This window comes from Dendropsophus ebraccatus, chromosome 3 (genome assembly GCF_027789765.1).
Source record: "Dendropsophus ebraccatus isolate aDenEbr1 chromosome 3, aDenEbr1.pat, whole genome shotgun sequence".
Taxonomy (NCBI): Eukaryota; Metazoa; Chordata; class Amphibia; order Anura; family Hylidae; genus Dendropsophus; species Dendropsophus ebraccatus.
The window spans coordinates 23,864,493-23,879,759 of NC_091456.1; the positions used below are offsets into that span (position 1 = coordinate 23,864,493).

The 15,267-nt window shown below is 43.4% G+C and overlaps 1 protein-coding gene across 1 annotated transcript; it reads left to right on the plus strand.

The window, feature by feature from the left end:
* Positions 1 to 165: 165 nt before the first annotated feature.
* On the plus strand, positions 166 to 14,259 carry DDX51 (DEAD-box helicase 51). The gene is made up of 15 exons (XM_069964064.1): positions 166 to 253; positions 1,910 to 2,540; positions 2,655 to 2,805; positions 3,227 to 3,372; positions 3,919 to 3,990; positions 4,099 to 4,205; positions 5,594 to 5,702; positions 7,307 to 7,449; positions 7,585 to 7,783; positions 8,174 to 8,289; positions 9,680 to 9,796; positions 11,169 to 11,270; positions 12,547 to 12,610; positions 12,697 to 12,831; positions 13,913 to 14,259. The coding sequence occupies exons 1-15, from the start codon at positions 231 to 233 to the stop codon at positions 13,937 to 13,939; spliced, it is 2,142 nt and encodes a 713-aa protein (XP_069820165.1). The 5' UTR covers positions 166 to 230; the 3' UTR covers positions 13,940 to 14,259.
* Positions 14,260 to 15,267: the final 1,008 nt, after the last annotated feature.

Genomic DNA, 15,267 nt, shown 5'->3' on the forward strand with positions numbered 1-15,267 from the left:
CTTCAGCTTCAACATTTAGAAATCCTGCACTATACATATACCCAGAGATGGGGTGGGTCTTAACTGGATATGAACAGAGCTGCAGAGTGCACGGGAGCCAGCAGAGGGCGCTCAATAGCGGTAAGCCTCTCTAGGTCGCGCATAGTGACGTCAGTAAGATGCGACGGTCCATGCCGTGTCCCACGTGATTCGCTGTGTTATGCTGGGACCACCGGAGAGCTTCAGTCGGGATGTCGCTGTTTGTCATCAACAGGTGCTCATATACTCGTCACTGTGTGCGTTCTCTGAAAGCCGCCTCGTGTGCACGGGCAGGGAATAGCTAGTAGGTCACATACAGTCAGGAAGCTGTCACATCTCCGGCTGCTTCATCCTATCATTTGTCTATGATCTGTAATGGTATTCTATCATATCCAGGACTTGTTCAGGGATGTCAAGCTCAGGCCCTCCAGCTGGTGCTAAACTACAATTCCCATCATGCCTGGACAGCCAAACCTTTAGCTTTTTCTGTCCAGGCATGATGGGAATTGTAGTTTTGTATATTTTTCATGTCAAATTTAACATTTTATATTTTATCTATATTTTTCCTTCTACAAATTCTTATATATTTTACAGTTTTGAGTTGTGGAAGCCATAGGGCAGGTTCTCATCCAGATTAAGGACCGTATACATCAGTAACCTGTGAAAATGAGATGCTGATATAGAGATAGATATATATATATATATATATATATATATATATATATATATATATATCCACACAAACAGACACGGTAATGGCTGAACAAAATCTTCATTCACACTCTCAGTAGCTTTGCTTATGGTCCGTACATTAAAGGGGCACTCTAACCAAAACAATTATTCAGATGAATCTGAAGAAGCGTCTAGTCCAGATGTGAAATGCTTTATATAGAGATGAACTAACTCTATTATCTGCATAATCCGGTGATACACGTCTTTAGATGGTTAGTGCTGATCACCTGGCTCGACTGAGATCCTGACTGGCCCCTGTTTTGTGTTCCAGGAGCCTTTGTAAGTGCTACCATAGCACCCTGTGTTGACTTTGGTGATACCCTGTTTCCCCGAAAATAAGACCTAGTAGAGATTTTGCTAACTTGCTTAATTCAAGGCCTCCCCTGAAAGTAAGACCGAGTAAAGTTTTTATTTGGAAGCATAACTGCTGAACAGAACACCAGGGCATGCAGCTGTGATTCTTTTTAGCCCGCTGCCATTGTCCCCTATCTTCACCGTCCGTTTTAGAGCAGCTGCATGTAGGACATAGGGCCCGTCATTTGTAGATGTGCAGGCAAGGCATCAAGAGGCCCGTCGCCTGCCGTCATCCCCAGTGTCCCCTACCGCCAGACGTAGAGCTGCACACAGTCTGCTGTTATCCTGTCTCCTGCCACCATACAGTACGCTGTCCCTCCTGTGCTGTACAAGTGTACTGTGTTGGTCTCCCCCTGGTGGCTGGAATCCGCCATACAGTATGCACTGTCCCTGCTGTGTTGTGGTGAGCTCCCCAGGTGGCCAGAAGCTGCTATACCGTGCACTGTCCCTGCTGTGCTGTACAAGTGTACTGTGGTGAGCTCCCCTGGTGGCTGGAAGCCGCCATACAGTATGCACTGTCCCTGCTGTGCATGTGAAATGTGAATTCTTCTTCATTGAAAAATAAGACATCCCCTGAAAATAAGACCCACTGCATCTTTGGGACCAAAAATTTATATAAGACACTACCTTATTTTAAGTGGAAAGATGGTAGTTGTGCAGATACCCCAGAGCTGGACATCAGGACACACTGTATTATTTCCTGTCAATGTTTTACTGACAACATTGGGCTTCGCTGTTTGATATATATAACTAAACCATATGTGCTCTTCATATTATGTAACCATTATCCTCTCCAATCTAATAGGTACCTTGGTGATGAGGTGGATTCATCTGAAGACCGAGCCAAAGCTTTGTTAGAGAAGTTACATCAGCAAGCCAAGCACCGACAGTCCCAACTAAAATGTATAGACAAAAAAGTCAAGGTGCTTTCTGAGTCCTACAGTGAAGAGGAAATAAAGGATCCAGTTGAAACCAATGATCAGAATGAGGTGTTGGAAAAGAGGAAAAAACCTAAGAAGAGAAAGAAAACTCCCAATGGTGAGACACCTAGTGAGGTGGAGAGTCCTGGGTTTGATGATGAACCAGAGGAAGATGAGAATTTGAAAGCAAAGAAGCCACGCAAGAAAACAATCAGTAAAGATGAAGAGAGCGTAGGCCTGGAGGCAGAAGAAAAAGAGGAGCAGAAGAAAAGCAATAAAGCAAAGGCGAAAAAGAAGAAGCCCAAACACAAGCAAAGTGATGAGAACGCCGATGAAGGATCTGGAGATTTAAGTGAAGATACAAAGGGCGAAAAGAATGATAGCGCTAAAGTAGAGAGGAGCGCAGCACAAAGTGAGGAAGCTAAAGTGGAAGAGAAGAGCGAAGGAAAAAAAGATACTTCAACTAATCCCAAGCTTCTTCTACTTGGTGGGTTTAAAGCCAAAGCAGTTCAGAAGGTAAGGCCTTTAGAGAGTCATATAGCGGCAATTGTACAAGGTCCTAGAAAGGTTATAATGTGTGCTTACCTGGAAATTACCCTCCTCCCCCCAAATGTCTTTTTACTTCTGTAGGTGCTGCCAGTTCTACCGCAGTGGCTAGCAAAACCGAATCTGGTCCAGAGAGATATTAAGCAGAACCTTGTCTCCATCCATGATATTCCTGGTTTACATCCAAACCTTCTAAAAAGACTCGAAGCCAACAAAGTGAAATCCTTCTTTCCAGGTAGTTATCCCAATCTGCACTTCTTTCCTTTTTCACGTTATAATCCATATACTCTCCTATAAGTCTGAGGATACAGGGGAAACGTTTCCAGAGGACATGCTAGAGCTTTTCTAGATCAGTTTTCCTCAGCCTGTGGCAGCCAGTAGTGGCAAACCTACATCTCATGTCGTGTCCTCACAGCCGAAATCTTCCAGGCCATGATGAGAGTTGTAGAGCCGCAGGTTGGGGAACATTGACCTTCATGGTTACAGCATTAGAAAGTACATATACTTGCCGAAGAAACTAATAACCTAAAGTAAAGCTTATGAAAGAGATAGAAAAAGAAGCTATATATGAATAAAAAAAAATCTCAAGGATTAGACAACTGTGCTTTAGTGTCTCTCTAATAAATTCTTTTTTTTTTTTTTCTTTTCATTTTTAGTTCAAGCAGAAGTGATTCCTGCTATTTTGGAGAGCTGTGCCCATGGTTTTCTTGTGGGCAGAGGTGGATATCGCCCAAATGACATTTGTGTTTCTGCCCCTACCGGAAGTGGGAAGACGTTGGCATTTGTTGTTCCAATAGTACAGGTCAGCTTAACAAAATAAGCATTCTGTCTACTGTATTCGGGACAAGTTCACACAATGTATTTAAAAAAAAAAAAAAAAGGCCATTGTTTAATCACAGCAGCTGATCACATTAACCCCTTCACGGACATAGTGTATACACACTTTATACACTATGGCTGGGATTCCATGCGGCCGCATAGAAAACTGCCATGTCTATTTTGTTCGGTCGTTATTCAGTAAACAGCAGCCGCACAAAATAGACTGTGCACACAATGTAAAGTACGTCTCCCGGACGTAATTTACATCGTGTTCTATGGCTAATTGGAGTGCGGGCACGTCTGAATGTGCCAGCATTCCGATTAAGTTGAAGTGATGTTCACCTGGCCAATACTGCAGTATCGGTCGGGTTGAACATCTCGGACAGCGGCCGTTCTGTGACACAAAGTGGCCTATCTTGAGTCAAGGCCTGCAATCGTTGTAGCACAGAAACTCTCATAGAGGTACAGTTTTTAGTATAAAGGACTTGACTGGGGAACTAATAATCTGAGTATCACTTTTTGTCCACAGGTTTTGGCAGAACGTGTCGTATGTGAAGTCCGAGCTCTTGTTGTGCTGCCCACCAAGGAGCTGGCACAACAGGTAATGAAATGCCTCAGCAGCAAAGCACATTGTGGTATTCTGCTGTAATCCTCTTATTGTTCTTCCTACCATTACTATGCTGGATTATTTCATGTTCTTTCTTATTAGGTCTGCAAGGTTTTTAATGTCTACGCAGATGGTACAGGTCTCAAGGTCGTTCTGATTGCCGGACATAAATCTTTTGCCAAAGAGCAGGAGACTCTGGTAACTAAAAAGTAAGTTATTATTGTTAATAAATCCTAATTGTTCGAACGAAATTTCCCCCTGAAGTTTTGTTTTGTATCCAAACTAATTCTGGGGAGATAACTGTCAACTGAACTATTGTACATGTTACTGAGGTGTTCAGTCTTCCAGTTTTCAGGAGCGGGGATTCCCCTGGTAGTATAAAGTGTGTTGGGGGATGCCAGTGTATTTGGGGTGACCTGAGCTCCTGCACAGTGACATCCTCTCTCCCTAGGTGGCCGGCGTGTCTCCTATTTAGTTGAAAAAAGGGGAGACAAGGGGTGCTTCCTTGTGTGATAAAAGATAACCAGGTTTGTGGTTGCAGGGTTTTGCAGGGATCCACTCACCTGGATAGGTTGTGTAAAATTTAGGCACAACTCTATATAAAGCATAGGAAGATGTACTCCGCAGATGTACTGGGGGACGTCACCACCAACGGTAGGAGAAGCATATATGGATGTGTAATAAGCCGATAACAGGACCAGGAATAGAGTCCACACCAGATGTCGTAAGCGAAGGAGTACTACAATATGCACACAGCGGTGCAGCCAAAGATCATACAATGGTAAATGACGTGGTAAACATATAGGAGAACATTTATCAAACATGGTGTAAAGTGAAACTGGCTCAGTTGCCCCAGCAACCAATCAGATTCCACCTTTCATTTTCCAAAGAGTCTGAGGAATGAAAGGTGGAATCTGATTGGTTTCTAGGGGCAATTGAGCCAGTTTCACTTTACACCATGTTTGATGAATCTCCCCCATACTCTTTATTGCAACGTGTTTCGGCCTTATAACATCTAACATAGCCCTTTCTCAAGCCTATGTTAGATGTTATAAGGCCGAAACGTGTTTCAATAAAGAGTATATGTTTACCACGTCATCTACCATTGGATGATCTTTGGCTGCACCACTGTGTGCATATTGTGGTACTCCTGCGCTTATGACATCTGGTGTGGACTCGATTCCTGGTCCTGTAATCGGCTGATTACACATCCACATATCCTATTTAGTTGAGTACACCGGCTGGCCTGGATAGGGAGGACATCACTGTGCTGGACCACGGTTTAGGGCGGGGATTCCCGTCATTATGATGGGAATCCCCACTCCTTTACACTGAGTAGTGGTGGATGATACATCTTTACTTACTGATGGTCTTTACACACTGTGGGCCGGGCGCTCTGCACCTGACCTATGGAGTGTAAAAACCAATGAAAATTTACATTGTTCCTTATGGAAAAACATAGCTCGGTTCTCAAACTGTTTGTTTCTGGAACAGCCTTCCAGAACTGAATTACTGGATACACATACTCTCTCTTTGCTCATATGTGATTCCTGGATTTCACTGGGTAATCTGTGCATTCCTCTACTTTCTACCATAGGGTCTTTAGGTTCTGCAGTTTAGCTGACATTCTTATATGCACACCGGGTAGACTTGTTGATCACATTCAGAAGACAGAAGGCTTCACCTTGAGACATCTACGATTTCTGGTAAGTTTTACTTAAGGCGGCCATACATTTTTTTTATACATATGTTGAGGTAAAGAGGTATTGAAGGGGCTGTGCAGCACCTCACACTTCAGTCCAGTCTAGTATTGGATATGTAGAGATGCTGCTGCCTACTGCGTGCCACAACTATCATGAAAAACATATGACCCAGGTATCATGCGTATGCCAATGATAATAATAGGACACGTGTACAGTGCATGACAGTGTCTCGCCTCTTGAATAGTATGCAGAGGCCTCTCTCCATGGCCAGATTATGCAGAATAGAAAGGGTCTGCTCAGTCTCTTTAAGGCTGATTCACACTCACCCATTATCATTGTGATCCAATAATATGTTGTATCGTTATGTTCTTCTACAGTGTGGCGGTAACATTTAATCACAGTATGGAGGTTGTATCTGGTATTATTTGATGACTCTGCATATAAATATTTTTTGTGCATCAGGGGGGACATTTCTTTTTGAGATTTACTTACTTAAAACTTAATTTTGCTATAGGACACACTCATTGGTGATTGATAGTTTCTAGTGTCCAGCAACATCCCCAAAGCATCAAGCAAAGCTGTGCCCACCGTTGCTGAGCACTTCCCACCAGCTGCTGCCCTGACCCAAGCCCCACTGCACACATGCCTTATCCAGCTGCCATCACAGTCATCTCCTAAACCTTTACCCTCCGAACCTTCATTAAAAAATAAAGATGAGGGGATCTTAAGCAGCAACATTGACTTCAATGAATATGCAGGGGGTGGGAGGTTAAGTGCAATTCAGTTTTAGTTGACCCTCATAATCGTCCCCCAACATCTACTAAAAGTTATGAAGATGCAAGAATTAGGGTGGGTTATAAAGATGAGGATACAGGGGTTTGGGTAGGGTATTAAACAGAATAATACCACTGTGCTTTTAGTAAAAGAAAACATACTATATGTAGTCCATAAATTCTTCCATACAATAACCATATAGCAGTAAATAAGTACTGTAAACAGGTTCTGCAGGATATATAAATGGTTACAGTGCAGTTACTTCCAGTGACTCACAGGTGATGTCATGTACCCTTCCTTGAGGGGGGGGGGGATTTGCTCCCACCAATTTATATAGGTGCGTTCCTAGTATAGATAGGTGACCCCTCTCTCCCTGAAAGTAGACATAGCAACAGCAAAAAAATGTGCTTACCTGCCCTCTGATCCCTTGCTGACAAGCGTACATTTCCTGTTTGGAAGACTAAAGGGGCACACATGGTGATGACAAAGTGATCATTGTACGTGTGCTTGGCCCTTGTGTGGGGGGTAGTGGTCCTGTGCTGCCCCCAGTGGCCCAAGGCATCCTGTGTCCTACAGGATGAATGGTGGGGTGAACAGCCAGAGGTTTTCTGCTTTGTTGGCTTCCATTTTTAAATATTTTGCTTACAGTTAAAAATGCTGCTTGCTAGCCGGGGGATGTAGTGCATATACTCTGTATTTCTGGTCCTAGCGATCTCTAGCATTTGTACCCCTCCAGGTGTGGTAGATGGCGGCTACTCAGGTGCCCCCCCACGTCCTGGTCCTGTGTTTGGTTTTACTTATTTGTACTGAGCTCCATCTTTTTTATGTTGCAGGTAATTGATGAGGCAGATCGTATGATTGACACAATGAGCCAAGACTGGCTTCCTCAAGTCACCAGCGCTGTATATAAAGTGGAGCCACAGGATCATGGAATGCTTTTTACTCGGAAGATGGCAGACATTCTAACCGCAGCAAAGTAACCTATCCTATTGTCTTCTTTAATCTGTTTTGTACCTTTACATTCATTTGTACCAGTGTTTCCATCCTTGGATAGATGGAGTGGCGGCTTTGAACATGTGTCACTTCATGTTTTCTTCTTTCACGCATACAGTTATGGGCAGCTTCAGATCCCGCTGCAGAAACTGCTCTTCTCTGCTACCCTGACGCACAATCCAGAGAAACTTCAGAAGCTGGGCTTGTACCAGCCCCGACTCTTTACATCCATCTACAAGCAGACTAAATCAAACACCACCGAAAATCAAAAGGAACCCCCAACCTCTGAGAACTTCTCTCTCCCTGAGGGGCTTACGGTGAGCAGCTTTTAAATGTGTTCTTAACTAGAATATTGCTATATATATATATATATATATATATATATATATATATATATATATATATATATATATATATATATATATATATATATATATATATATATATATAATATTTTTTTATATATATTTTTTTTTTACTATGTGCTGTGTGTATTTTTTTTGTTTACTATGTGTTTATATACATGCAGTTCCATATACGTTGTAGAGGTGCCGAACAGTGTTCCCATATGTGACCACAGCGGAGTCACTGCGGCACTCTAAAATAATTCAAAATAAAGTAGTGTGACTCTTTGCTAATATATATAGCGAGACAGATATAATGTATACTGTGTTTAAGGAAATGACGGTGTTGTTTATGTCTTACAGCACTACTATATCCCATGCAACCTTAACTACAAGCCTCTCATCCTCCTTCACTTCTTGCTCACCCTACGCTTTTCCCGTGTACTCTGCTTCACCAATTCCAGAGAGTCTTCACATCGGTAAATATCCCCGGACATATACGTAAACTGCACTGTATGAACTAAGATTAAGGGTGGTCAAACTTCTTAAGCAGAAGTCCGGCAAGAATATTAATTCCGGTGCAGGCAGAAGGTGGGAGGAACATAATAAAGAACACATATATGGCTGTCCCTGTGCCCCGCATCACCAGCTCTCTTGCAGCCGACGGAACTCCTTTCCCCACGGCTTCATACAACATCACGACTTGGGGGGAAAGTAGCCAGCTGATGGATTTCCCACTTAGCCAGTCAGTATCTGCAGCAGAGTCCCGCCCCTTTGTCACTGACTGGCTGAGTGGGCAATTCATCCACCCGGATTGTGATATTGAAGGAGCTGGAGAAGGCAAGCAGGTGTCCAGAAGCATTAATGGGGCAATGCAGGGGAGCGAGGATAGCTAAGCAATTCATTCTTTATTATGTTCCCCTCGGTTGCACAGGAATTTTTTTATTTTCACCGGACTTCTCCATTAAAGACAGAGTCAACTTTTCCTTCTCCTCATTGGAGCCCTGTAATGGTTATTGAGATTTTGGGAGGTGACATTAGCAATTTAGCATTATAACAGATCAGCTTCCCTTGATCACATTGTGTGGGGCCATTCCAACAGTTCGGCCACCAATGAGGGGCCGCCATAACTGTTAGTATAAACAGTTAGTAGATGGTAGTGGGGATCAGTCTGTGACTGCTTTTAGTGGCAGATGCGTGTAGCTGTATGGTGACCCCACTCTATACACCATTAAAGGCACCATGTACATCACGGTGTGGTAAAGGGGTGTTTCAATCTTAACTAATATAGTTAAACTTGTGGGGCTCTACAAGTTCAACTTTCTGTTTTGTCAGTGAAGAGCGGGATGAGGAGGCGGCTGCTGGAAGGGGATCTGTATTCTGTATAGTAATACAGTAAAAGGTGACACCAATAGATCAGTTCAAAGAGCATGGCCAGAAATCTTTCTCTTTGATTTCAAGGGGACAGCTCCAGTCAGTTGTTGGCTATGTCTATGGGGCTTTCTGTAAAGCATATCTCTAAATGCGGTTGAAAACCGCTCAGGGAGGATGGCAGCCCCCATTATAATTTACAAAAATGAAATAAAACAATCACAATGAGAAAATAGACACAGATGAGAAACATGAACATGTGGCTGTAACAAGTATGAGCACTCAGACCCGGATCGATCCAAACTATTAACATGTCTCTATGACACGTCAAAAGTTTTTATAAATGACAGGTACACTTTAAAACACTTTAAAGAGGTATCTTGGGCAGCTTTCTTTCCCTCCTCCTGTTCGTGACGCTTGCACGATTGTCCAGGCCAATATCTTGGTTTATTCTGCATTTCACATTCAATTCACAATGTTCTACTTTCCACCTTACAGACTGTTCCTACTCATAAAACTCTTTGGAGGAATCAGTGTGGCAGAATTCTCCTCTCGTCTTAGTCCTGGGGAAAGGAAGAAGACCCTGAAGGAATTCGAGCAAGGAAAGCTACAGCTGTGAGTTGGCCTAATGTCATAGAGTTTGGAGGAACTAGTATGATTGCTAGAACCAGCATAGTATAAGCATAGTGGCTTGTGCTGCTTCTTGGCCTTCTATACCTGTATATAATAAACACCTTGTAGGTGGTGAATGCCGCTCTCTTATCTTTGCTTTTAGTACACTGCTACTAGTGCAGTTTTGAATATTTCTTCTAATATTAACTGTGTATGTCCATGATGATGCTGATGGGTCTCCTGCTTCATCCTGGATGTATATGCTGGGACAGGACTACTCCATCCTTTCTTTTTCTATTTGTACTAGTATTACTGCATTCACTGTCATACATACAATGTTTTTGTTGGTGCAGAAGCGTCAAAAAATGATAGGATCTTAAAGGGGAATTATCGGCAGGTTAGACTAATCTAACCTGATGATAGCTCCCTAATGCGCACAGGGCACAGAGGTGGAATGTATGTCTCTTACCTTTCTCCTCTGCGTCATTCCCGTGCAGTTAGCAGTTGAATTAACGGCCTGGAGCATCGTTACTAGCACTGGATCAGCGCGACGGGGGCAGGGAAGTGCTTCTAATGGTGCTCCAGGCCGTAGATTCAACTACTAATTGCACGGGAACAGCACCATGGAGGAAAGTAATAGACGTAACTTCCTCCTCTGCACCCCCGGTGCATTAGGGGACTATCAGAAGGTTAGATTAGTGCTGATAGTTCCCCTTTAATAAGAATTTGAACTGTTCAAAAGCAGCCCATAGTTATTTCAGCTGTTTGTTATTGCGATGAGCCACATTGCACAGTAAGCTTTGGCCATATTTTAAGTGCTACATTTTTTTAACATGTTGTATACTGATTCATTTTTCTCTATGACAGAGAAGTTCCCATGTATAAAAGCTAACACTATACAGCCCTTTGCACTGTTTCCAGCCATATAAATAATCGCTATGAGCATTACTTATATAGCCTGAAAACATACTTTGTAAATCCTACCTATGAAGGCATGGGGGTGGTCCTCAGCTGCTAACTAGTCACCGCTGGCAGGAAACCTCTTCGGCAATCAGGCCTCCCTGGGAACGTCAGCATATAGGAGACAGTGGCATCACAGAGGGGCCGTCCGTAGCCATTGACGCTACCAGGAAAGCACGATTGCCAAAGAGGTTTCCCGCCATAGGTAGGATTTACAAAGTACATTTTTGGACCATATAAATAACGATCATAGCATTTACTTATATGCCCGGAAACAGTGCCTGGGGCTGTATAGTGATGTATTACCAGCTGCAGGGGCGATTTTTGATTGAGTCCCTATTTAAATAGTAGTGGGACTTGCTATACTTCTGTATACTGGCTTGAGTAATTTACCTGCTGTATTCATGTTATACAGGCTAATAAGCACAGATGCCACAGCAAGAGGAATAGACATCCCAGGTGTGAAATGCGTGATAAACTATGATGCTCCGCAGTACATCAGGGTATATGTTCACAGGTATGGTAGTACTAATATGTATAATGGGGGGAGATTTATCAAACATGGTGTAATGTGAGACTGGCTCAGTTGCCCCCAGCAACCAATCAGATTCCACCTTTCATTCCTCACAGACTCTTTGGAAAATGAAAGGTGGAATCTGATTGGTTGCTAGGGGCAACTGAGCCAGTCTCACATTACACCATGTTTGATAAATCTCCCCCAATGTGTGTAAATGTTTTACATTTAAATGGGAGCTCCTGCAAAAAAAAAAAAAATCTTTTAAATCAACTGATGTCAGAAAGTAATATAGATTTGTAATTTATTTCTGTTTAAAAATCTCCAGTCTTCCAGCTGCCGTATGTCCTGCAGGAAGGGATGTATTCTTTCCAGTGCTCTCTGCTGCCACCTCTGTCCGTGATATGACCTGTCTGGACTGTTCCTGTCACGGACAGAGTTGGCAGCAGAGAGCACTGTCAGAGTGTAAAGAATGCACCACTTCCTGCAGAACATACAGCAGCTGATAAGTACTAGAAGACCTAAGAATATCAAATAAAAGTAAATTACAAATCTGTATAACTTTCTGGCACTGACTTAATTTGAATTGATTCGAAAGTTAAAAAAATCCCCTATAATTACCATATCATGTCTAACCAGTTCTCTTTTATAGTAGTTTACTCCTCTTAAAGGGGTAGTGCAGCGCTAAACCATTATTCACAAAATAACACACATTTTCAAAGTTATACAACTTTGTAATGTATGTTATGTATGTGAATGGCCCCCTTCCCTGTGTTTCCCCCCACCCACGCCAGACCCGGAAGTGTGGTGCATTATACTCACCGCATCTCGTGTCTACCCCCATCGGTCATCTTGGGACAATGACGTAGTCTTCGGGAGGCCGATCGAACCGCTCCATCTGTCCCTCATGCCAGCCCCCCTCTGCCGCGTCATCAGCAGCTCAGCCGCGATTGGCTGAGTAGAGTTATGCTCAGCCAATCGCGGCTGAGCTGCCGATGATGCGGCAGAGGGGGGCCGGCATGAGGGACAGATGGAGCACCAACACTACCGGGTCTAGCGTGGGTGGGGGGAAACACGGGGAAGGGGGCCATTCACATACACAACACACATTACAAAGTTGTATAACTTTGTAATGTGTGTTATTTTGTGAATAATTGTTTAGCGACGCACTACCCCTTTAATGTCTGATTATGGTGATACACTTATGTGATGTCTTTAATGTTAAAGTCAGTTGCTGGAAAGTTTATTAAGAAAAGACTGCATATTCTTGTTGTTATAGGGTGGGAAGGACAGCTCGAGGGGGGACGTCTGGTCTGGCGTTCACCATGCTGCTAAGAATACAGGTCTGTAAGATGTTTCCTTGCAATGTGTGGATTAAGGATAGGAGGTCTGTATATTTGTCTTCTCACTGATACATCGTTCTTCTCAGGAGCAGAGATACCTGAAAATGATGCAAGATGCCCGGGTACCGAAGATACAGAAGCAGCTGGTGAAGAGTGACAGCCTCAGGCAGTTTGAGCAGCGATATGAAGAGGTGCTGTCACAGCTCCAGAGAGTTGTTAAGGTGATAAACTCTTTACACTTTGTCTACATTCTATTCTAGCACCAGGACACTTCAAGTGATATTGTCGCCCACTTTCCATATTCTTAGTACCATTCATAAGGTTATATTCTAGGAATTTAATATCTTAATGCATAAAGGATTTCTTGGTGGTCTCTCTCTTAAAAAATGCATGTTTTCGTCGGTGGACAGTGCCATCTGGGTGGGGCTTAACAGGTGTCATGCCCCTTCTCCCCACCTACATCAGTGTTGTAGGACACGCCTATCTGTGACGTCATCAATGCAAGGCCCCACTTCTCTTCAGTGACCTCATCAGAATTGGTCGAACGGGGTGCCTAGGCTCCACCCACCTCTGTGAAGTCATAAGAACTGGCAGGAGAAGGAGGATTTCAGCAAGTTCACTGCATGTAGGCTAAACACCACACATGTCCTCCTTCTCTGTATTCTGCCCAACTTGTCCTGCAAGGCCATTTTATTTATATGGAGAAGGAGGACATGTGTGGTCTTTAGCCCACATGCATTGAACTTGCTGAAATCCTCCTTCAGCTCCTTCTGATCCGGCCAGTTCTGATGATGGCACGGAGGAGGCAGGGCCTAGGCTTTCAGGTCAGCCCATTCAGATGACATCATAGGGGGGGGGAATCCCAGGCACTGCTTATGTCACACAGTGGGCGGTGCCTACAACACCAATGTAGGCAGGGAGATGAGGCACGATGGCCTGGAAGCCCCACCCAGATGCCACTGTCCTCCAACATTAACATGCATTTTTGAGTGGAGAGACCACTAACAAATCCTTTATACAGTAAGTATGAAGTGTCTAGAGCACTGCTTCATAATTCCAGTCCTCAGGCCTCATATGTCATAGCGACATATCAGAGGTTTATATCAGTCAGGGTCCAGGTGCTGAGACCCGCTTTGATTGTTAGGATGAAGGGTCAGACGCGCGCAGCAGCATATGCTCTGCCTCTTCATCTCCGTCTGACAGCTAAAGTTGCGGTGGATGGAATTGTAATGGCACCCTATGGAACTTCTGGTAATTGCAAGAATCGTTCATTTCTTTTTACCTTATACCTTTCTATTACAGGACGAACAAGCTCAGAAGCGCTGCTGAATTTTGGAATAGTAACCAAAAAATGTATTTGGTTCCGTTATTAGGGACTAACAGCTACCGCTCTGTTCATTGGCATACATGGAGTTCTTCTGTGCCGAAAACCATTTTACAAAGGCCTGTCGGATTGTGCTGCTCTCTATTTATGTGTGTGGGATACATAACAAACCTGTGGTGGACGAGCACTGTTCTGAGGACGATAAATTTTGTGCCTTATTGCTTTACAGGACACACAACATTTACCTTATTGTCATGTAAAGAATGAGGTTTGTTTTTATACTGTAAAAAAACAAAAAATAAAAACATTGTATTCTTGGTTTGAAGGACTTGAGTTTTTTTGTTTTTTTTTGCTAAAGAACGAGTTGTCCAGTACAATAATGAACTTGTACAAGTTTCCCTGTCTCCCACATGTTGTTATTCCATAGCACAATTAAAGGGGTTATCCATTGCTACAAAAACATGGCCACTTTTCCTCCTACTGTTGTCTCCAGTTTAGGTGCGGTTTGCAATTAAGCTCAACTCAGCTTACTTCAATGGAACTGAGATTCAAAACCCCACCCAAACTGGAGACAACAGTAGGGGGAAAGTGGCCACGTTTTTGTAGCGCTGGATAACCCCTTTAAAGGGGATCTTCAGTGAAAAAAATTCTTTCAAATCAATTGGTGTCAAAAAGTTATATAGATTTGTAATTTACTTCTATTTAAAAATATCAAGTCTTTCAGTATTTCTCAGCTGCTGTATGTCCTGCACGAAGTGGTGTATTCTTTCCAGTCTGACACAGTGCTCTCCGCTGCCACCTCTGTCCTTGACAGGAACTGTTTAAAGATTTTCTATGGGGATTTGCTGCTGCTCTGGACAGTTCATGTTCGCTACAATGCACGGCTGATGAATGTGTAATAATAAAGTACAGAGATCACCTCCACAGTCCTGTCCCCTGATGTGAGCCCCAGCCTGAAGTGGATCTGCTATGATTTGGAAGGTGAGGGAGACTTCCTGGGTCGGAGTACAGTGCTGTAGACCCGGCTATGCAGACCATATCCCTCCTCCACTTCCCCTCCCACCCAGTACAGGGAGCTCTTACACCAAAGCAATGCTCTTAAACCAAGTCACAATTTTGAAAAACTGTGAGCTCTTAAACCAAAACGCTCTTAATCCAAGTTACTCTTAAACCGAGGTACCACTGTATATACATACCTCTCCACGCTGCCCGTATCTTTGTGGCTTCTCCGCGCAGCTGCTGGTCTCTGAAGTGACAGGCTGCTTAGCCAATCATGGGATGGGACCAATGTATATACAGCCCTTGTTGCACAATTATCAAGCCATGTAATAGC

Excerpts from the sequence above, each read along its gene's own strand:
- DDX51 (XM_069964064.1), top strand. The coding sequence starts at position 231 with ATGTCGCTGTTTGTCATCAACAG. Across the intron at positions 2,806-3,226 it reads AGTGAAATCCTTCTTTCCAG|TTCAAGCAGAAGTGATTCCT; the intron begins GTAGTTATCCCA and ends TTTCATTTTTAG. Across the intron at positions 7,784-8,173 it reads CTCTCCCTGAGGGGCTTACG|CACTACTATATCCCATGCAA; the intron begins GTGAGCAGCTTT and ends TATGTCTTACAG.